The sequence below is a fragment of the Canis lupus genome, chromosome 12 (assembly GCF_011100685.1).
Source record: "Canis lupus familiaris isolate Mischka breed German Shepherd chromosome 12, alternate assembly UU_Cfam_GSD_1.0, whole genome shotgun sequence".
NCBI classification, from domain to species: Eukaryota; Metazoa; Chordata; class Mammalia; order Carnivora; family Canidae; genus Canis; species Canis lupus.
This window is the reverse complement of record NC_049233.1, coordinates 43,741,486-43,765,405: the sequence shown is the minus strand read 5'-3', so window position 1 is coordinate 43,765,405 and position 23,920 is coordinate 43,741,486. Positions and strand designations below refer to the sequence as shown.

General features: G+C 34.2%; 1 protein-coding gene across 1 annotated transcript in view; it reads right to left on the bottom strand.

Moving 5' to 3' along the window:
* The window catches only part of DOP1A (DOP1 leucine zipper like protein A), a 73,664-nt gene that overhangs the window by 36,704 nt on the left and 13,040 nt on the right, over window positions 1-23,920 (bottom strand). The window contains 12 exon segments of the mRNA XM_038554630.1: window positions 760-978; window positions 980-1,035; window positions 1,694-2,315; window positions 7,269-7,502; window positions 7,847-7,876; window positions 8,240-8,354; window positions 10,403-10,522; window positions 12,010-12,130; window positions 13,275-13,383; window positions 14,542-14,624; window positions 15,416-15,515; window positions 20,875-20,973. Coding sequence (XP_038410558.1) covers window positions 760-978; window positions 980-1,035; window positions 1,694-2,315; window positions 7,269-7,502; window positions 7,847-7,876; window positions 8,240-8,354; window positions 10,403-10,522; window positions 12,010-12,130; window positions 13,275-13,383; window positions 14,542-14,624; window positions 15,416-15,515; window positions 20,875-20,973 — 1,908 coding nt within the window.

Genomic DNA, 23,920 nt, shown 5'->3' with positions numbered 1-23,920 from the left:
GTTGTATGTATTTCAGAGTTACACATGTTAACATAGTACTTGATGATCTATGATAGCATTAACAAAAAATGTAACCGTTTTTAGGGTTTACCACCATAATGTTATTACAGAAAAACCAACTCTAAATCTAGTAGGAGAAATGATCTGGTGAGGCACAATGACTTGAAATGAGATAAAACTTTTAAAAAGCTTTATATACAAAGAATCTACCTACTTTAAGATGTAATATAATCCAATATACTTGATGTTCTTTCTATGTAGAAGATATCATCTGCACTGCTGTGATCAAAATAAAAAACTGTGCATTTTTTTGTGAATGGCATCATACACCACAGATGATAATCAGATAATAGAGAGTCAAAAAAAAACACTTTTCCTGGAAGTTTTGGAGAGCTGAAATTATACTCTATGAAGAGTAAGTGTCATAACCCCACCATGTGGAAAATAAGTTTCACTGTATAAATGAACTTACTTCTTTTTTAGCTGTAGTTACTCAGCTCCATGGCTTTAGAGTATAGAGCCCTATTGCTTGCTTTCTCTAACCTCATCCTCAACTCCTCTCGTCCTTATCTTCTTCCTTCTCACAAAACTGGGGACAAGACTGGCCAAGTAGTATAGATTAAGTGTGGTATACATCTTTTTCTATATAGTAAAATATGAAGAGGTTTTTAATGAAGGCTGATTACCATCTTTAAAATCTCTGCTAAGCAAACTAGGTCAAGTACCATCTTAGTCATGTCCATATTTCTTAGAATTTACCTTGAAAAATTCAGTCTTCTCAGCTATGTATCTCAGATTGCCCGGAGTGAGGGGGGGTCTAATAACGACTGCTACTCTTCCCTGGTTTGGACTTAAGGGTTGTGCAGGCTCCACACTGTTGATGTTTTCCCCAGTGACCATGGCCACAGACTGAGTCAGTCCCACCAGGTCCATGACTAATGAAATAGCAACACTCTGCACACTGAAATCACTTGCGTAGGCTGCAAGCATTCATCAGAGTCTGGAGCCACAGTGGAGGCTGCACATGCTCCCAGTCTGAAACAAAAGATGGAAGACAACACACTGCATCATGATAAACCTTTCACACAGACTCTCACTTCCAGGTTAATTTAAGAAAAAAACAAAGCACCTCTTCTTACTACCTTCTGGCCTTGATCTGTTAGAAAAACCATAATTCCATAATTTCTCACCTAGACTGGAGCTTTAAGAAAATAAAACAGCAACATGAATTTCATAAACTTTTTTGGTATGTAATTTTCTTTATGCCAAGTCATAAATCTATTTCCCTGTCCTGACACACAGTACATTAATCAATAAACATTATGTAGCACTCGCTGCATTTTGGGTGTGCCTATATAAAAAAATTAAATAATGCTAAACACTTAATAAAGGAAACCAATGGATTTAAATGTTACATTATGTTTCTCCAAAGGAGTTAATTTCCTTCTTAGCTTCTACTCATTTGCAAGCAAACAGTGAAAGACATCAAAATCACATTTTCCAATATAGCAATATATATCTCCCCATAAAGATAGTATTTCATTAAAAAAAATCTACAAATTAAAATAACACCTTAAAAAATTAACTGGCTAAAAAAAAAAATCCCAGTTTTAATATCTGAGTGCTTCTTAAAAAAAAAAAAGTGTGTTGTAAAAAATATTTAAATATATACATAAAACCAAGATGACCTTACCAGTCTCTGATTTTTCAGTATGTAAGTCTGAGGTATGGTTCCCCTCTGCAATGTAAACTGGGAAACTGGAGCACTCCAGGAAGAGCTGGCAGGCAGAAAGGAAGGCAGAAAGGTATTCTTTTGAAGTTTTGTGTTTACTTATGTTTCTCTCTTTTACATCTCCATGTGAATCCCTGTCCCATTTTGAAGTCTCTCCTTGCTCTCGACTGGGATCCCCCGGATGCTCTGTAGCCAAAGCCTGAGAAAAAGTGTTACCCTGAATGATGTAGAGATTGATAAGTCTGGTGAGAAACTGCTGGACGTACTCCAAGCAGCACTGCATTGCGGTTTTCTGGGCTGTCTTCCCACTTCGAGGTGCCGTCCCCTGAGTGACTATGGATGGGGGCTGGATGATGGTTTCTTCAGATCCCACAGTGGAGGCTGTTTCTGTCTCAGAGGATGTGCTACCAATGGGGATGGCAGCTGTCCTCTGCCCCTCACTCAGGTCTCTGTCAATGTCATCACTTCGGTCTGCTTGATACTGTATAAACTCAGTGAATCCACTCTCTGATGATCGACTACTTGGTGGATTTTCTCCATCTTCAAACACTTCACTAGGATTTTCGAGAGAAACTGATGATACCTGGTAGACATTAAAAAGAGCAAAGGCTAAGCAGTTAAATGTGTATATTAGAAATTAAAAATTAGAAATGGCCATGCTTTGAGAGATGTCAGTTGGATTAGATGATTTAAAACTTAATCTACATGTCTGTTTGAATCTCAGAACAATTTCTACAACTGATTCATAGGTCTATGATAATCAATAGGAAATACTCATGAGTCTAATAAATAGATTAATATAAACTCATTCGCTAAGTGTTTATTATTCACTACATACATAACATAAGGCTGGGTTCTTTTTGTTTTTTTTAAATTTTGCACACTGCTTTACCATCACTTTTATTTTTTTTAATTTTTTATTTTTATATATTTATGATAGTCACACAGAGAGAGAGAGAGAGAGAGAGGCAGAGGGAGAAGCAGGCTCCATGCGCCAGGAGCCCGACGTGGGATTTGATCCCGGGTCTCCAGGATTGCGCCCTGGGCAACAGGCAGGCACCAAACCTCTGCGCCACCCAGGGATCCCAAGGCTGGGTTCTTGAGGGCAAAATATGTATATGCACAAATCTCTATGATCTCTATATATCCTTATTTTCAAACAACTGACAATTTATTCAGTCTACTTCATGAAATCACTTTCCTAATGTCTAAACAATGCAAGGAATGAGAAATTTTAAAAATCAGAAATAAATTCTAATAGGTCATCTGTTCAGAAACCAGTTATGTGAAATTTCTGTATGAAATGTGTAAAGTACTATTTAAATGTTTGCCATCAATCTTACATTCTTTTGACAAACAGATGCTGAACCTACATTATATATACGCCAGACACTGTATTAGGTACTAGGAATAAAAGGAGTAAGTTTGAAATCTGAATAAGATAGAAAGACAATTAAAATTATCAACAAAACATGGACCAGCCACTGGAGTGGAGCTGGAATGCATTAACCATCCCCTTCCTACAAAGACAGGAGAAGTACAATCACTGAGCATATTTTCTGGCTTAGTTTAAGGAGACAAAAGTTGTACATATCATGCATTGCTTGGGGACCATGCCAAAGCATAAGCTGAACCTGAATAAGAGCACTTTTTAATCACTAAAAAGTGATCTTATTGAAGATTATTGAAGATACAAACTAAATGTTCTGCTGCTACAAAGCTGGGCCTCACACAGTGTTCCTTGCTTCAGTGAATGGCATCACCATTCATCAAATCAAAAGACAGAAACCTAGGGGTTCTTGGGATCTTCTCCACCTTACCTTCTCACTTTCCCTATAGCCACTTCAGAATAGTGGTTAAGGGTACTAGCCACGAATTAGCTAAGATTCTGACACTTACTAGTTTGGCAAGCTATTTAACCTATCTAAACAGTATCCTGATAAATATAATTGAGATACCAACAGTTCCTAATCTTACAGTTGCTGTGAGGATTAAGTAAAACAGTATATATAAAACGCATGGCTTAGTACCTGCCAGTTAGTAAACAATAAATGTCAGTGATCATTCATTACCCTTTCTAATCCATTAGTAGAGATTTTTCTCTCTTCAATATATGGCTAATCCATTTATTTCTCAGTCTTCATGTCCCCATCTTAATAGCATGTTACCACCACCTCTTGCCTGCACTACTGCAGGTCTCCCCACATCCATTTTGTTTCTGAGATCCAGGCTCCACACTGCAAGTAATTTATCTATTACATGCATCATGTTATATCACTTGCCTGTTACCCTATGTCTTCCCATTGCTTCTAAAATAAAGAATAAAAGCCCCAGCATGGTGAAAAAGGTTCTGTAGGAGCTGGCCCCTGCCTCCCAACCAGCAAAAATGGGTCAGGTAGTCAGGGACTGTGCCTACTTCACCAATGAATACACAAAGTGGGTATTGGATAAAGAGAGGCTGTCTGCTCTATTTCTTTCAAAGGTAAGCTACTGAGGGTCCAGGGAAGTTGAAAACAAAATCTGCCCAAGCTTACATAGCAAATAAGGTTAGCAGTTATTAGAAGAGCTTTGCTTAGATGATTCTGAACTTCATGGTATTTTTACTATTACTATAACAGAATGAGAACCTTCCATATCACACTGCCAAAGTTTAAAGGCAGCAATCAGAATTGAACTGTCAACATTTCTAATTTGAAAGGTTAAAACCATCTAAAATCCTGTAACACCTTTTTGAAAAGAAGCCTTATTTAAATGATACAACTGGGGATCCCTGGGTGGCGCAGCGGTTTGGCGCCTGCCTTTGGCCCAGGGCGCGATCCTGGAGACCCGGGATCGAATCCCACATCGGGCTCCCGGTGCATGGAGCCTGCTTCTCCCTCTGCCTGTGTCTCTGCCTCTCTCTCTCTCACTGTGTGCCTATCATAAATAAATAAAAATAAATAAATAAATAAAAAAAAAAATAAATGATACAACTGTCATTAGCTTATTATTGTAAAGTTATTTCTGTATTAATCTTTTTCATATAAGGATTATAAAACAATGGACATTACATTAATAGAATTCAAGCTATAAATTCAGTTAAACTTATATACATTTATTTAGTTGTATGGTCTATATTATATAACTGTTTCAGATTATTTTATAATAAAATATATTTCTGAAAAGAGAAAGAAATGACATGTTTTGGACATTTGGATATATATATCTAATATGATGACTTTTAAAAAATGTACTAAGTACATGGAGACAAAATTAGAGTAATGATTTTTTTAAAGAATCATTCCTTCACTTATACTTTAAAAAAAAAGAAAATACCCTCAGCTTTCAAATATAATAAATTTTAGACATTTCAGTGAAGATAATATCAGTGTGCTTTGGTAAAAGAAAAGGGAAGAACACATATAATCTGAGAATACAGAAGAGAACCAAAGAGAGAGGAGAGGGTAAAGCATACTTTCAAGTTAATACCCAATTATGAATGTATGTTCCCATTTACCTTAACCTATAACCATCAATAAGTGCCTCTAGATGTTTTCTATATAATAAATACATATTTGAATATGCTAATGAGAGTGCTGAAGTCCTCCCATTTTGAACTAATCTCATTCAAAAAACAGGGATGCCAGGATGTCTCAGCAGTTGGGGGCTCCTGCCTTTGGCTCATGACCCCTGGGATCCGGGGATCGAGTCCTGCATCAGACTCCATGCAAGGAGCATGCTTCTCCTGCTGCCTATGTCTCTACCTCTCTTTCTCAGTGTCTCTCATGAATAAATAAATAAATCTTAAAAAAAAAAAGAACAAAAAACAAAGCAGTTAGCAACTATTTTAGGTTTATTTCTAAGTACATCCTAGAGGCATAAATTAAGGAAATAGAACAAAATCAATTCTCCTAACAGAATCAGTATTATGTATCACATATAAATAATAAACAGGTAGGAACGAAAATAAGAGACTGGTTTTGGTTTATGTAAGATAATCCTGGGATATGTTTAAACTGAACATGGGTCAGGGACATTCTTTTCATATATGAAAAACAATACATTTAAAAAGTTCACTAAAAAAGTTTTTAAGATTGGGACACCTGAATTGCTCAGCGGTTGGGTGCCTGCCTTTGGCCCAGGTTGTGATCTCAGGGTCCTGGGATCAGGTCCCACGTCAGGCTTCCTGCATGGAGCCTGCTTCTCCCTCTGCCTGTGTCTCTGCCTCTCTCTCTCTCTCTCTCTCTGTCTGTGTCTCTCATGAATAAATAAATAAAATCTTAAAAAAAAAAAGTTTTAAGATTAATACTTGATGGGAAAGGTTATATTAGATGATCCTGATAAAATATTTTGCTAGCTGTAAAAAAATTTTAAAAAGCAACTGAAAAAAAAAAAAGGGCAACTATACAAACCCAGGATTTAGGTAATGAATCCCAAATAAGAGAAAATTTTAAATCTTTGTTTTTAAAATAGTGCCTAAATTCAATGGAATTATCTATGTGTTTTTTTCCATAGGTGCATCACAGTTGTTTTAAGTATGATACTATGGCCAGAAATTAAAATTATGTAATTCTATTTAAAATTAGAAAGCTGGCATTAAGAATCTGGAAGATTGAATCGAGCAGAAAGATTCTAGGTATCAAGAAGAGCACACACACAAAAATTTAGTGTATATGTGAAAAGGACCAGTACAGTTTAGACTATAAACCCGCTGTCCAGGGATCCGCTAAACCCCAGAGCGGTTTAGCGCCTGCCTTTGGCCCAGGGCGCGATCCTGGAGACCCGGGATTGAATCCCACGTCGGGCTCCCGGTGCATGGAGCCTGCTTCTCCCTCTGACTGTGTCTCTGCCTCTCTCTCTCTCTCTCTCTGTGTGACTATCATAAATAAATAAAATTAAAAATAAATAAATAAATAAAAAATAAACCTGCTGTCCAATATGGTAGCCACATGTGGCTACTAAGTTCTTCCAATATGGCTGATCTGGCAAAGGAACTAAATTTTTTTTTAATTAAAGTTCAAAAAAGTAATGTTTTAGTTATGATACAACTTTTACATAGGTTTAGAATAACTTGGTATGTGAATTTAGTTTTTTAAACGTACACTATAAAATTAAATACAGATCAATTATTTCTGATAAAAATTTTGCAATTCAATGCTGTAAATATAAAATGCATGCTGGAATTTTGAAGACTTAGTACAAAAAAGAAATGTAAAATACCTCATTTTTAAAATATTACATCAATTTTATATTGATTATATGCTAAAATAATATATTAGCTATATTGGGCTAAATAAAATATAATTAAATTATTTTCACCTGTTTCTGTTTTTTAATATGGCTACCAGAAAGTTAAAAATTACATATCTTGCTTAATTATATTTTTAGTGGAGGGCTGATATAGACAGCTAAATTGCCAAAAGCCTAAGAGATGGTCTACTGCCACAACAACTGAATCTAAAAAAAAAATTCAATAATATTTAAATGACTATATATAAACTAGTCTGCTTTGAAGAAATACAGTCGGTCTAATACCAAAAATAATAGCAAACCTTACCTTTTTGTCTTCCCATTCTTTGACTGAGTTGCTCTGCCCACTTGTAAATTGCAACACACCTCCAGAGCTGGCAGATAAGAGTGGAGGTTGAACCTTGCTAAGGATCTTTGAGCAGAGCCTGAGTGAATCTGTGAGTTCAGACAAGTGCAATGTCTGGAGATGGCTTGTCAGGGCAGAAATCATCCTGAGCAGCAACTGGGGCAAGTGTTCTGTCTGGATTTCAATGTAAGTCTCCTGAAGATGAAAAATGAAATGACAAAAGTTTATATATATATATATATATATGTATATATACATATATATATATCCATAAAATTCTATTATTTCATTTATTTTTAATGTACGTAACACAAAAGAAATAATTTTACTCATCTGTAATACTTTATATGTATCATGCTCTTAATTAACATTGTATGGCCATGTTATTACTGGCTTATAAAATTTCTATTCCCAAATTCTCAATTTAAGTACTTCAAGGTATATATTATAAAATAACCCCAGTTTTATCTGCTATATTACTGAAACTATAACAAAAGTGAATGCAATCAGTTCAAGACAAAACAGGCCAAATATCATACCTGACACAGCACCCTCATACTTCTAGTAGGCTTCAAAATGAGAAAGCAAAGAATGCAGGAGAGAAAAGGAGAAAAGATTTCCAACAGTCTTCATTTAACAGAAAGAATTATTAGTTAAATATAAATGCAGCATTAAACCACTATACATTAACATTTAGGATTTCAGTAACATGCAGTTGTGAAGTATATTCCATGTATTACATAAGACATATATATATCAGAGGACAAAACTTGGAAAAATTCATAGGAAAAAAAAGCTTTGCCAAAAGGGGAAAAAAAAATCAATTTAACATTGAAGAGAAAATTTATTGACAGATGAGGTCTATCTCCAAATGAAATATCTGAACTATGTTATTACGTTTCTTCAATACTTTTTTACCAAGGTGGTCTTACCAAAGAAACTATATCCAACAAAAAATCCACCAGTAAGCAGAAATTCGTTAGCTGTAACTCAGATGACTCACTACTATCTCCAGGCCCAATCTGAAGTCTGGCATGCAATGTTCTCCTAAAAGGACAAAATTCACTTTATTGAGTATACTACCAAGTGGTATGTATATTTATATCATACATACATCACGTTCTTTTTAATGAGAGTCAACACTGGGACACACACATTGATGTCCCTGTGAACATTTCCGTTCCCCTAGAACACTTAACTCTAAGTGAAAAATTTCCAAAGCAATATTCCTAGGCTTATAACTCTCCCTGGAATGCTCACCCTCTTCCAAGTGTTCTGGGTGGCTCTCACTCTTTTGGACTTATTTCCCATGGTTTCCACTACACATATCATCTCTAGTTAAAACGGATTGCTTGTTGCTTGATTTATAACCTTGGGGCTTTTTTTTTAATACCAACTTGTCCTCCTGATTCGCCATCTTCCCTCAAACTCATTCTTTCAAATTCAGAATGCATCCATCCTTCAAGGTCTGAGATCAAAAGGTGTCTCCACCAGGAAACCTCTTCTGACTCATTCCTCCAACAAACATTCACTTTAAATCATATTAGTCCTAGACCATATATTGCCCTACACTCTGAAGACGCAAAGAATATGACAGAGTCCCTAACAAGCAAGAAATAAAAGTGTATAGATAAATAAATGTAACAATATGGCAGTGCAGGAATTGATTCTGATGGGAGATTTAAGGGAGTCATAGAAGGGACGCCTGGGTGGCTCAGGAGGTTGAATGTCTGCCTTTGGCTCAAGACAAGATCTCACGGTCCTGGGATCGTGTCCTGCATCGGGCTCCCTGCGAGGAGCCTGCTTCTCTCTCTGCCTGTGTCTCTAATGAATAAATAAATAAAATCTTAAAAAAAAAAAAAAAGAAAGGAAAGCTATTGATCTCCCAGATGAGCTAAGGGGAAGAATGTTTTAGAAGAAATAGCACAAGTGAAGACTCAGCAGCAGGAGTGAAGGTTCAGTCAATCGATGTGTGTTCAGGGAATAGTACAGAAGGGCAAAGAAGAATGGATGAGTGTTTGTGAAGGTGGAAACCCAGGGCTAGGTGGCAAAAAGATACTCATTATTCTTCAACATTCCTACTACATTTTAATATATTAAGGCATCTGTAACCTTTTTTAAGAAGTCTGTTTATTTATTTATTTATGAGAAAGAAAGAGCACCAGCACAAGCGGGGGGGGGGGGGCGGAGAGCAGAGGGAGAGGGAGAAGCAGACTATCTGCTGAGCAAGGAGCTTGACCTGGGCTTGATCCCAGGACCCTGTGATCATGACCTGGGCCTATGGCAGATGCTTCAATGACTAAGCCACCCAGGAGCCCCAACATATCTGTAACTTTTAATTTAATTCTAAGAATAAGCATGTGCATGTTTCACTTGTTCCCATTATAAGGTATTTGAAGACAGGGGCTGTCTATATTCCCAGGTGCTCATTATCTGTTGAATGAGTAAGCAAACAACTTTCTAAACCATTAAAGGGATTAATGTTTCATATTTTTAAAGACTTCTAATTCCAAGATTGTACATGCTTACTTTTTGACTACATGCTCCCAGGGCTTGAGAGGTTAATCTGGTTCTGAGAGGATTTTGTCTAGAATCCACAGATTCATTCCACTCAGGTTCACAGTATTCTTGGGTTTTCAGAGTTTTTATACTTTATGTCCTAAGAGGTAGAGGGCTTTTATCACTCACCAGTGACAAAATGGGCAAGCTCTAGGAGTTTAAAAACACAAGAATCTCCTAGGAATTTTTTGTTATTAAAAGTGGGAATCATTTTGGTAAAGTATACTGAGGCAGCAGCCACAAATTTGTTATTTTCTTAACAATGAAGAAAAACTGGATTACTATAAACTGGAGAGAGAAAATCTTTCAGCTATGTTGGTGACTAAATACCTTGTTTTCTAAACTCCTTTTCAACTTCAAAAGCATATGATCAATGGTTCTAAGTGACACGACAGAGCCAGATTATGGCTACTAAATAATTAATAGTTGTCAGTAGTAGTAGAATATATAAAAGAACATTCTTTTCATTAGACTCAAAAACTTAAAATTGGCTTTGGATGCTACTAAATTAAAATGAATGAAACAGTTTAACATACCTACAACATTCTTCAAACCAACGTGCAACGTAATCCCACATATAGTAAGGCTCAAAGGAATTAAAAAGAAGGTTGGCAGTTTTAATCAGCTCTGCTGTTTTCTTATTTTCCCTTAATTTACTAAAAAAGGAAAAGAGAAACAAACAAAAACTAAGAAATATTAACATTTATTTTTTCAGAATTAAATTTGAGTACAATGTTGTTAGGACAGTACATATTCCTAGGTATTTGCTAGAACATTTGCTAGTGAGAAAATTGCAACAAATAATTTTAATATACTGACACTCTATTACTTTGTATGTGGTTACTTTTCCAAAGTCAGGTTTTCATAACTCAAATGTATGGATCAAGATCAGAAATGAGCCTTCGAGAAGAAAAAATAGCTGTGCTTCCAGCAAAAGAACAAGTTATTTTTGAACCCTGAGGACCTGTTATTTGGCACTACATTCTTTTATTTTCCTTGAAAATTATTATTCTTAGCTGAAAAACAAAATAATACCATAAATTGCCATTATTACTAAAATTCCATCAGGGAAAAAAAAAACTTATTTCAAGGGGGGGTCCTCTGGCCTATTAACCACCCACTTTCCTATCATCTCCTGCCACCTTTCCTAACAGCTAAAACAGTTGTTTTTATTTATAGTGCGGTACTATCAATAGCACAAAAGACTCACTGAGTATGCTATGGGGCAATATAGATTATCAGGCAGTGTAAAGAATGAAATCGGGTACCAGGGTAGTCAATATTAACTTCTCAAACAAAAAGTACAGGGATATTTATCAGAAATCAGAAACTGTCCTAAAATGTTTTATTTATTTTATTTTTTTTAAATTTTTTTTCCTAAAATGTTTTAATATGTAAAATTGTGTTTTAGGAAAGCCCAGGTTATCTCCAAAGCCTCACTGAAGAGACACAAATGGAATGCAAATTATGTAAAAGGAACTATAGTCTTGAAACCTTTGTTATAATGACAGATGAGACTTTATGGTTATGACATTGTCAACATGAATCTACCACCGAGTTAGAGAAAAGGATATGCTAATATTCCATGACTTTTCCCAGGCATTAAAAAAATACATATTTGTATATATACCTGAAAGAAGAAATAACCACAACTTGAAAAAAAAATGTTGAAATAACACCTGGTGCCCTTTGATTCATTTAACTCCAAGTTCAATCTTTTTCTGAACTGTGATTTGGTCTCCTGAGTGTGTTGAGTAACCAAGAGGCACAACCCCACCCAAACAACCAGGCCCAGTACCAAGCAAGGTACAATTTCCATTACTAACTGGCATGTGGCAGTTAATCTCCTTTGAGTTTGGAAAGTGTGAATAAACTCCCTGGAATCTTTATCTTCATAGTAACTGTTAAAACTTAGTATTCTAATGAGTTAGATTGAGAACCAACCCTGGAACGTGGTGGTTCTACTATAAAATGCCTACTTCAAAGATCAGCACAGTTAATCATGAAAGTTCATATTGCCAAAATACAGTAGTATTCAAAATCAGATACTCAGGAACACAAATTTCATAGAGCAGTGTCTACTTCATGAATATTAATAAATAAGGACATTTTTGTATCCATGCTTAGTTTTTTGGTAATCCACCTGCTTAACTGAGCATGATCCTTGCTGAAGGGTGGTTCCATTTGAAGATCCAATTCTGCTTTGCATTGAGAATATAATGTTCTAAATACTTCAATTAGGACATCTTCCAGAATTACAGGTCCTAAAATTAATATACATATTAAAGACAATAATTAATTAGCATTGACAAATCAGGATTATTTACAAATTGGCCTGATTACAGGATGCTTTAAAACAACTATTTTGAAAAAAATAATTTTTTCTAGAAGCTACATTAAACTTCACATTTTGATCTGAACAAATGTTTATTTAACAGATTGACATTCTAAAAATTATAGAATCAAGCAAGTGTGTTTGGCAGTTAATAGCAACATCCTTGGAAAAGTTATTTAACTTCTCTGAGTTTTGGTTTCCTTGCCTAGAATGAGGATGATACCAAAATTACAGGGCTGTTACAGGGTTAGGAAAAATTATTTATAAGGTTGGTAGCATAGTTCCCAGAATATATTAAGTATTCAATAAATACTTTTATTACTACTGATATTATTTTAAATGATTTGAAAAAAACTTGACTACAACAGATGCCAATCTCCTTAAAAAAATTTCTGAGCTTCATCTATTATCGCACAACAGCTAAAAATAAATTATCAAAGCCATCAATACAACTTTTTATATTTAAAATTTTGCATTTTTAAGAGTTGGTGAGAAGACATGCATATTTGCTAAAACATCTGCATATAATTTAATAAAACTACACATTTTATATTTCATTTTATTGTTTCTAATATTTTTGGTTTTTCTTAATTTCTGTCTCAGGTGCCATAATGAACTTCCTAATAGACCTAATATCCGAGAAATATACAGTGGAGAAAGGGAGAACACACAAAACAAAGGGGACATGGGGAATTAAGCTGAGAGAGAGAACCTAGATATCTTTTGCTCAAGTACTTGAATTTTGTGAACTATAAGACAGACAGTCATGACAGATCATAGATGCTTCAGTTAATCAGGATTAAGAAGAGCTTAGATATTATCTTTAAAATGCCTCTTCCATTACATACATACATTACATACATAGTACAAGGTAAAATATGAGAACAAATGGGTTGGGTATATACATTTGTATCTTCTTAACGTTCTAGAGTTAAGAAATTGTTGAGAACCTGTATTTGAAGGCCACCTCAAAATATAGCAATTTCTCTATGTCATGACTTTGTCTTACTTTTATTATGAGGCAGTACAAAACAACCACACATGATCTTATGCCCTAGGACAGTATATATTACCTAGCTCAGGTTTGTCAAGTAAACTGATTAAAATACGAAAAGGTTTTAGATCCTGCATTAAAGTGCTCTCTTCTCCAAATCCATTCACTTGTAAGATCCCCACCATTGCCTTTAAAAAAGAAAAAGGATATTAGTCATTTAAATAAACAGATGCAAATACTTTTTTCTTAAGGAAAAAATTAAATACGACCATATGTAATAGAGATTTAGATCTATTGCTTTTCTGTGCTCGCTTTGGCAGCACATATACATCTATTGCTTTTCTTAAGTTCTTTCACTGAAGTTAGGTTTTTTCCTCTGCTAAGGGGGAAAAAAGTTATATTCATCCATCTTGAGAAAAAAAAAGAGTGCTTACATTTCTCTAGAAAAAAAAGTGGAAAAGTTAAAAAAATCTAGAAAAATTCATGAGTTACTTTAACTTTTTGCCTAAAAGATAAAAATGTTTCTATTTAATATAACAGCATCATCAACAGGTCTCATCAACATACAGGTACTGTATGGCATAGTACCATGACAGCATCTGCTACTATGCAATTGTCTTCCCACTGGTAACTCAAAACTGAATTCCTATAACCTCACTCACTTAAAAATGCTTCAGAAACCATGTATTTCCTGTTTGAGTTACCTTGAATATCTCATAATTAAAATAAAAATAATAAAAAATAAAACTATGGCTCATTTTAACTTTCCCATTACAACAGTAATTTTACCACATTTAGATTCCTTTTGCAACCCAAATTTCCAAGAGGCTTCAGAGGAAATAACGCAGGTCCTAGCTCATTTTTGGAAGATCTCCAATTCATAGGGCAGAGAGGTGAGAAGCCGAAACTATGTATTAATAAAGTCATAACAAAGTAAAAAAAATCTCTGTACTTAATTGGAAGTAAATCTAAAGATTACTTACCCATTTTATTGTAATCATTTGCTTGTTATAGTCATTGTTAGGATATTTGTGAGCCTTGTTTCCACCCTTCCATGACAAACTAATTCTTTTTTTTTTTTTTAAAAGATTTTATTTATTTATTCATAAGAGACACAGAGAGAGGCAGAGACGTAGGCAGAGGGAGAAGCAGGCTCCATGCAGGGAACCCAATGTGGGACTGGATCCTGGGACTCCAGGATCACACCCTGAGCTGAAGGCAGGGGCTTAACTGCTGAGCCACCCAGGTGTCCAGACATACTAATTCAATTAAGACAGGACCTTACATTTGTTGAGTAACTCACTGATCAGGGAGTAACCAAAAAATAAAGTGAAAGCGTTTATTACCTGCACCAACAATTCTTTTGAAAAGGTAGTGAAATAGTAAGTGGCATGTTCTTCAGGATTACTGTGTCTTGTGCTTCTGGGTCCTATGATAGCACCGTTGTTATCAAAACCTCCATGGAAACAAATAGCAAAATAAATTAAAATGGAATTCTCAAAACTGTTGTTCACTAAAGACCAAAACAACAAATATCTCAAAAACAGCACCAAACAAAACACTTACCAATTAGTAGCCCAATCAATGTCAGCAAGAGAGATCATTTTAGATAGTTTAATAAAGGGAAACCAATTCAATATGTAAGTGAGTATCATAGTATTCCAGCATTATCCTGCCTTTTTTTTTTTTTTTTTTTAATTTACAAACAGTGAAATAGCTGAAGAGTCAGAAAATCCAAGTTAAGATATATTGTATCTTTTCACTCTGGACAGTAAGGAGTTGTGAAGACAGGCCAAACACTCACAAAAAGTATGGAAGGACAAAGAACTTACTGCTTGAGTGGGAGATTGTTAAGGAGCCATGTGTGGGACAGTAGTAATAGTTCTGATTCTTTTGATGACTTCAAAGTTTTGAAAATTATGTTATTACTTTGGTTATTAATTTATCTTGCTTTGTCTACATATTCACAGTATAAAAGCCTCAACTTATAAGTGGAAAAAAATCTTGTCAAAGAAAACACAACTTATGGGTTAAAATAGCCTCTCTTAAGAAGATTTTGAAATTTCTTCAAATAATAGAAAATACCATTTATATTTTTTTATTGTCTATTCAAGCAAAGTATTAGTTTCTTTACTTAGGACATACACATAACTTGATAATATTTATGTACGGGGAGTTTCTATCTTTCCTCAGCTAGGACAATACACACCAAACACCTACCAAGAAGCCATGCATAAAGTCTTCGGTTCAGGGACATATCCCTCCTCAATACCACATGAAGGGCTGCTGACAAGATCCTGATCATATCTGGTCGAGTGGCCTGAAAAAGTGAGAAATGTAGTTGTACTTAATCACATATAAAAACACATTCCTTTTTTTCCTCTTTAAAAAAATACTACCTTGCAATAAACTCAGAACGTTAGGGCTTATGAGGTAGTTTTATTTAAGATTCATTTGACTTTTTGAACACAGGAATGATTACTTCCATTTTATTGATTCAGAAACAGTAAGAAAAGGAAGCACAGCTATTTAGCTGCATAACTCAATTATTTCAATCTCCAGTTTAAAGTTCTTTAACCTATCCAATATTAGTAAGATTTGAAATAAAACAAACAAGAAAATGGAGCAAAATGGAAAAGATTCAAGAAAATCATATGCATTTAGTCTTTCATATTCATAGTGGTGTCAACTGGTAGTAATTACATTAGAAGTTCACTATCTTCATCAATTATAAGTCTTTCATTTCTTGACCTCTTAAAAATTTTTATCTTGTAGTATTTCAAACAGATAGTAAAATACAGAAGGCAATATAATGAATGCTTTTGTACCCATATCCAGCTTTAACACATCTTATTTTTCATTTTACTCCAGCTCTTTTATAAAGAGAAAATTCATTTTTTTCTTTGCCTTTCCTAATAGCCTTAATTAGATGTTCAAAAAGTGATTTCCTAATCAAGGTCTGGTTTTAGCTAAAAGAGATAAGGTTAAAAGAAAGATAAAAGGAAAGCAGCTAATTCAATAGCTGTTAATTTTAAGAATATTACTAGATAGCTACTTAATAATAGTATTTTGGAATCTGAGCATTAGAAGGTAATGTGGAGGGATGCCTGGGTGGCTCAATGGTTGAGAGTCTGCCTTTGGCCCAGGGCGTGATCCCAGAGTTCTGGGATCAAGTCCCACAAGGAGCTTCCTACATGAAGCCTGCTTCTCCTTCTGCCTATGTCTCTGCCTCTCTCGCTCTCTGTGTCTCATGAATAAATAAAATCTTAAAAAAAAAAAAAAAAAAAGCTAATGTGGAAATCAACTAGTCTAAGAATCACTCTAGAATAAAAAACCAGAGCCTCACAGGGCCTAAGTACTTCATCAAATTCAAATTCAAGTACCTGGTTAGTGCCTCACCTGAATACAGAGAAGTGATTTTTTTTTTTTTTTTTTTTCTAGAATAGACTTCTTAATCATAGACTTGTCAACTTTTCACTCTTTGGTCCTTGACAGTACTGGAAAAGGATTCACTCAGCTTATTTGTTTTAAAGGAATGTTAGAGAAATAATGGAGATGTTACAGAACACAGATCATCAATAGCTGAAAAATTATGGTCACTCATCTGAACATGAATGCCTTTTAGTCATCTAAGCAAGTCTTAAAGTGTGGTCCCTGAACTTCTGGGGATTTCTAAAACCCTTTCAGTAGTCCCCAAGGTAAAAACTATACCCACAACAATACCAAGATGTTATCTGCCTTTTGAAATGTGTTGACATTTGCTCCGATCAAGCAATAATGAGTAAAACTGCCAGCACCCTAGCAGGAACAAAAGCAGTACAGCAGTGGCATCTACTGTACTTGTAGTCATGGTATTTTTTACTGCCATGTACTACTTCAGCAAAATTAACAACAACAAAAAAAGCCAGTTTCACTTAAAAATGCTGTTGATGAAGCAGAAAAAGTTTATTTTATTAAACACTAGCCCCTGAGCACAAGTCTTTTAATATTCTGTGTAATGAAATGGGGAATATACACAAAACACTTCTGACATATACTGATGTATATATGATAGATGTCTTGAGGAAAAACACCTGTTTACCTGTTTGAATTGTGAGATGTACTACCAGTATTTTTTTTTTTTTTTTTACTGATTACCATCTTTGCCTGAAAGAGGGACTGATACAAACTATGATTACTCAGGTTTCAACACCTGACAGATATTTTCTCAAAAATAAACAAAGTGAGGCTGTCACTTTAAGAAAAACAATTAATATTCATCATTATAGATAATAAATTTTGAGCTTCCAAGAAAAAATTAGAATTTTAGTTTTAAGATTTTACTTATAAATAACCTTTACACCCAACATGGGGCTCAGATTTAACCCCAAGATCAAGAGTCACATGCTCTAACAACTGAGACAGCCAGACTCCCCAAGAAAATTAGAATTTTGGCAAATCTGTATTTGGCTTGAAAGCTTCCCAATACCTAAAAAATTTTACTGATGAGATCTGCGGTAGTAGTGAGCAATGTGATAGTTTGTTATTGTGTTAATCTTTGGAAGATCTGCATAATTCAGTAAACTAACATTTTCAAATAACCAATCATGATGTTACAAAAGCATGTTTGTGGGCACTGGGTGGCTCAGTCGGTGAGCTACCGACTCTTGACTTCAGCTCGGTTCTTGGTTCTTTATCTCAGGGCCTGAGTTCAAACTCTACCTCATGCCCAGCAAAAACCAACCAACCGAACAAACAGAGTCTTGTTTGGATAAAAGATGCATTCAAAGTACAAGACAGATCAGCAGATTTTCATGAAACAGAATATGAAAGGTTCATTGATTCGGTTTCAGCTTCCATAATACAACTAATTTTTTTTTAAACTACAGCTTATTGAGTTTTGGTGTAGTATCGAAGAATATGCTTCTTAAACAACAACAGACTGCTGAAACACTCCTCCCTTTTCTAATTACATATCATCAGTCAGAGCAGATTTTTTTCCATATATTTTAACCAAAAGAAAAAAAAACACAAAATGGATTGAATGCAGCAGATATGAGCATTCTGCTCTGTACTGTGGGACCAGACATTAATGAAATTGCAGAAAAATAAAACAATGCTACTCTATTCACCAAATTTTTTAATGTGTTGGCAAAGAGTTACTTTCATAAAATGTTATCTATGCTAACGTGATAATTGAGCCACCCAGGCATCCCAGGATCCTCAATATTTTTAAAGAGTATAATAGGGTCTCAAAACCAAAGCATTTGAGAACTGCTAATCTAACATCAGATATGAAGATTACAGATATTTTAATAAAATGTTGAAAAGGACTAATGTCTTGGGGCACCTGGGTAGATCAGCTGGGTAAACATCAGACTTTTGATTTTGGCTTAGGTGATGATCTCAGGGTTGTGGAATCAAGCCCTGTCTGGCACTATGTTCAATGGGAGTCTGCTTCTCCGCATGTGTGCTTGCTCTCCCTCTCTCTCTCAAATAAATAAATTTAAAAAATTTTTTAAAAAGTACGTATGTCTCCTTAATTTTATTTTAAAAAACCACACACACACAGCTTTTTTTTTTTAACCAGAAAAAAAAGAGAGAGGGAGAGAGAGAGAGAGAGAGAGAGTGCACATGTTGAGGGAGGTGCAGAGGGAGAGGGAGAGAAGTGGACTCCCTGCTGAATGTGGAGCTTGACACAGGCTCAATCTCAGGACACTAAGATCACAACCAGAGCAGTAATCAAGAGTTGGTTGCTTAACTGACTGAGCCACCCAGGTGCCTTCCCCTCTCCTCAAACTACTCTAGAAAATAAGAAGTCATTTCTTGATTACTGTTGACACAACCACATATTTCTAATACGGAAAAGAATTCTCAAAGGTATAAGTATTAGATATTAGGGTCAATTTTCCATGAAATAAGTAAAAAGAGTCTACAAACACTAACTGCTGAAGTTATTAATAGTAATCACTTTTGGGACAATATAATGAAGGCTCCCGTAAGTTATAATTAAAATCAATATTTGCTTAAAATATATTATATGCAAGATATAGAAAGAGGAAAAGTGGGGAACAAATATGATTTTGTCTTCATCAATATTCTCAGGTAATTTAAAAATTTGGTACAGTAATGGGGGAAGTATTATAATGGGCCTTGGTAGGATATGTACTTTTAAAATAACATTAAACACAGCTATTGTTTTATAATACAAATTATAAAAGGTAAGGCTTGAGAAAATCTTGGCTGGTAGGAATACAGAGATGGTAGAGTAAGAAAGTACTGAAAGAAATCACATAAACAAAAGGTTGAGAAAACACTGGTCTAATGAGATTACAAATTAGGTTCTTCCCAATTTAAGTCTACTATGACTTAATCCCTCCCATCTTGCTGAATCACCTATCAGTGACAAAGACAAACAACGTTGAATGCTTGGAAGGGAAGAAAAGAATGGGAAAGTTTAAGAGTAAAAGTCAGTACACTTTTTTTCAATAAAGACCCAGATAATAACTATTTTAGGCTTTTGAGCCATATATATTACTTTAGCATATTCATTTTCTTTTATGGGTTTTTAAAAAAGTCAGACTCCTTACTACCCGATGAGCTGTTTGCCCACTCCTATACTGATAAGTTTAGACCACTCTGACATCCCAGCAGGTGTTTCTGTGAAAAGCCAGAGGCAGAATAAAGGCCTCTGGTTTAAGGATGGAAAATCTCAAAAACAGAAACTGCGGATAGTTTATGTACTAATTGGGGACAATATAGGCAATGAACTATAAAATTCAATTATTAATAATTCAATTTCAACTGAATAAAGTAATAAAGAAAAATGTGAGCTTGGCAGATCATAATGAAAACTCACTAGTTATCTACCAACCATAGTTCTTACAAAATCCCAAAATAGTAGTGTTTTCTGCTAATGACTTTTTAGAAATAAATATGCTTTTCCAAGGCAGAAATTCTCCGTATCTTACTACTTTTGTTCTTCAATTCTGAATGTTCATACATTGTTGTTCTACATAGCTCACCAAAGTTTAGAACTCAAAAGAATTCAGACCATTTCTTTAAAAATGAAGAGACTGATAATAAATTAAGTCCCGCCAATGAAACACTTCACTCATGATTTGTTAACTGTTTTCATCTGTAATAAAAAAGTACTAGAGAATGTCACAGTGACTGAATATCTGGCTTTCAAAGAGCCAACTCTGCTAAGGGTCTGACATACATCATCAAATTGCCAAACCAAGTAAAGGTAAGTTTCATCAGAACAGAGATAACAGCTTGGTAGAAGGCCTGGGTCTCAGAGTCCTGCCTTACTTAGAACCAGCAATGATTATCTCTTTTAATAGGTTAGAATTTTTAAAGATTCTATGAAATAATCTGTTTCAATTCCCTGTGTTCCTATGCAAATCAATAACCCTTTTTCTTCTTTTTCAAAATTCTGACAAATTCTACCCTTTAAAAAAGGAACTTAATTCAGGGCATCTGGGTGGCTCAGTTGATTGCCTGCCTCTCAATTTCAGCTCAGGTCTTGATCTCAGAGTCTTGAGTTCAAGCCCTGCATGAATTGTACATAATTATATATTGTACTTACCAGTTCATAAAACAAAAGAATTCAAGTTAAATTCAATTTTAAAAGTAACTATGCATCAGGAATCTAGATTTCCAAAGAATTCCTCATATTAATATTATTAATGTTTTACCTGACTCATATGGAATGGAAAACAGAAGAGTATGAGGTCCAGTGTGCTTCTCTGCACAAGTACACTTGAGTCCTGCACCGAAGTACTTACTGCTTCTACCTGAAATAAGAGAGCCTTTAATATCTATTGTCTATTACACTGGGAAAGATTTACCATGCAAACAGAATGCTTCATTTTCTCCAACAAATACTTCTGTATGCTTCTTTCTTATCACTAATTAAATGTATTTACATTATTTTGAATAGGTAAATATATTATGATGGTTTAGAAAAAATTAAGGCACACACAAGAGTATACAGCAAAAAGTTCTCTACCACATTTGTCCCCAAACTACTCAATTTCCTTTTTACATGCAACCAGCATTACTAGTGAATATTTTCTGCAAAACTAAGTAAATAGGAGACACATGCATGTATCTCAGATTTTGCCTTTTTTTTAACAATATATTTTGGAGATCTTTCCTTAACACTACATAAAGAGCTTCATTATTTCTTTATGGACAAAGAATTACTCTATTTCATAGATGAATCCTAATTTTTTAATAGGCTCCTAATGATGGATATTTATACTATTTGTACATATTTACTATCTTAAATAATGCTGCAATATACAATACAAAGATATACAAGTATGCTTGTAGGATAAATCTAAAGTAGTACTGCTGAGTCTTTGGGTATATGTATTTGTAATATAAATAGTGTAATGCTTTCCATTAAGGTTATATAGATTTATATTCCCAGCAGCTATGTGATTTCTGTTTTTCCATATTTATCTATATTTTTTTATTTTTGCCAATCCTATTTATGAAAATTGGTATCCTGGTATAAATTTTTATTTCTATCATAAGCAATGTTAAGCATCTTTTCATATGTTTGACTTATTTTTATTTCCTTTAGGTTAATTATCTGTTCAAATCCATTTTTCTACTTATTAATATTTGTTTGTTTATTATAGCTTTTTGAATAATATGGAGGATAGTACTCAGGAATATGTTATAAATAGTTTTCCAATTGTGACATTTATTTTTTAAAGAAATAAAGTGATTTGTTTAAAATTTCTATTAAGTCATTTAAAGGAAATGTAACAATATGTTTTAAAATCTGCATAAAAATGGTATAGTCATTTTGGAAAATCGTTTGGCAGTTTCTCATAACCTTAAACATATACAAGAAGAAACAGGAATAAATGTCTGATCTTGGATTAGACACAATTTCTTGGATACTATCTAATACCAATAGCACAAAGATAAAATAGATAAACTGGACTTGATCAAAATTAAAATTTTTGTGCTTCAAAGGACAGTATCAAGAAAATAAGAAGATAGTCCATAGAATGGGAGAAGATATTTTTAAATCATATATACAAGGGTTTAACATCCAGAATATATAAAGAACTCCTACAACACAACAACAATAAAGAGGAATAACACAGTTTAAATAATGGGCAAAGAATCTGAAGAGACATTTCCTGGAAGAAGATATAAAGATGCCAATAACCAGGAGAAAATATGTTCAATGTCATTAGTCATTAGGGAAATACAAATCAAAACCACAATGAAATAATACTTAAACCTGCTAAGATATCTATTATAAAAAGACAATAACAAACGTTAAAAAGGATGTGGAGAAATGGGAATCCTTATATGTTGCTGGCAGAAATGTAAATTGGTGCAGTCACTTTGGAAAAGTTTGCCAATTCCTCAAAAAGTTAAACCCAGAGGTACCATATGATGTAGCAATTCCACTACTAAATGAAGTGAACACCTATGTTGACACAAAAACTTACACATGAATATTCAGAGTATTATTCAGAATACCCAAAAAACCTATCTGACAGATATATAAATTGTGGTATCATCCATACAACGCACTATTATTCAACAATAAAAAGGAATGAAGTATTCATACATACTTCAATATGGATGAATATTAAAAACATTAGGACAAGTGAAAGAAGTCATTCATAAAAAGCTATATAGTGTATAACTGCATTTGTATGAAATGTCCAGAATAGGCAAATCTATAGAAACAGAAAGATTAGCAGCTGCCAGGGACAGAGGGGAGGGAAAAAGGTGGTGTGATTAATAACTATGGGGTTTCTTTTTAAGGTGATGAAAATGTTCTAAAAATTAGATGATAACTACACAACTTTGTGAATATACTAAAAACCCCTGAACTGTACCATTCAAAAGGATACATTTTATGGTGTGTGAATTTTATCTTAATAAAGCTGTCATTTAAAAAAAGTTAAATGTACCTTTACTATATGAACCAGAAATCCCATTCCTAGGTATTTCCCCAAGAAATAAAAACATATGTCTCCACAAACAACTGTATGCAACTTTATTCATTATTGCTCAAACCAGAAACAAATGTTCATTAATTGGTAAATGAATAAATAAACTGCAGTGCATTCATGCAAAATGATTCTACACAGCAATGTAAAGGATCATGGATATGTGCATACCCGTGGATGAACCTCACATGTGTTGCAAAAAAAACGAAAGAAACCAGACTTAATGGCTGATACTGTATGATTCCATTTCTATAATATTCTGGAAAAAGTACAACTTTAGGAACAGAAATCAGACCAGTATTTGTAAGGGCCTGGGAGTATAGGGGAAGAGAAGTAACTACAAAGGGGCACAGAAGAACTTTTTTGAGTGATGTAAATAGTCTTTACCTTGTTCATAATATTGGTTACTTGATGGTAGACATTTGTCAAATTCATACAACTGTACACACAAGATGTCTTCAGTATACGTTACTTATAATTTAATAAATGTAACCAAAAATCTGCATAAAAATTTCAGTCATTTCATAATCAAATGGGAAAAAAAGTACAGAATGATTAACCACAATTTTTTAAAAACACTTTTCATAATGACCTTTGAGGGTTTGCTTTTTACTTTGCTAATTTTCACAGTACAGCACTCTACAGAGATAAAAGGTTTCCTTCTGTTGTTAATCTAGAAATTAAAAAGTATAAGCAATTGATGTAATTTTTTTGGTATTATCTTGCACCATCTCCTTTGGTACTATATCTT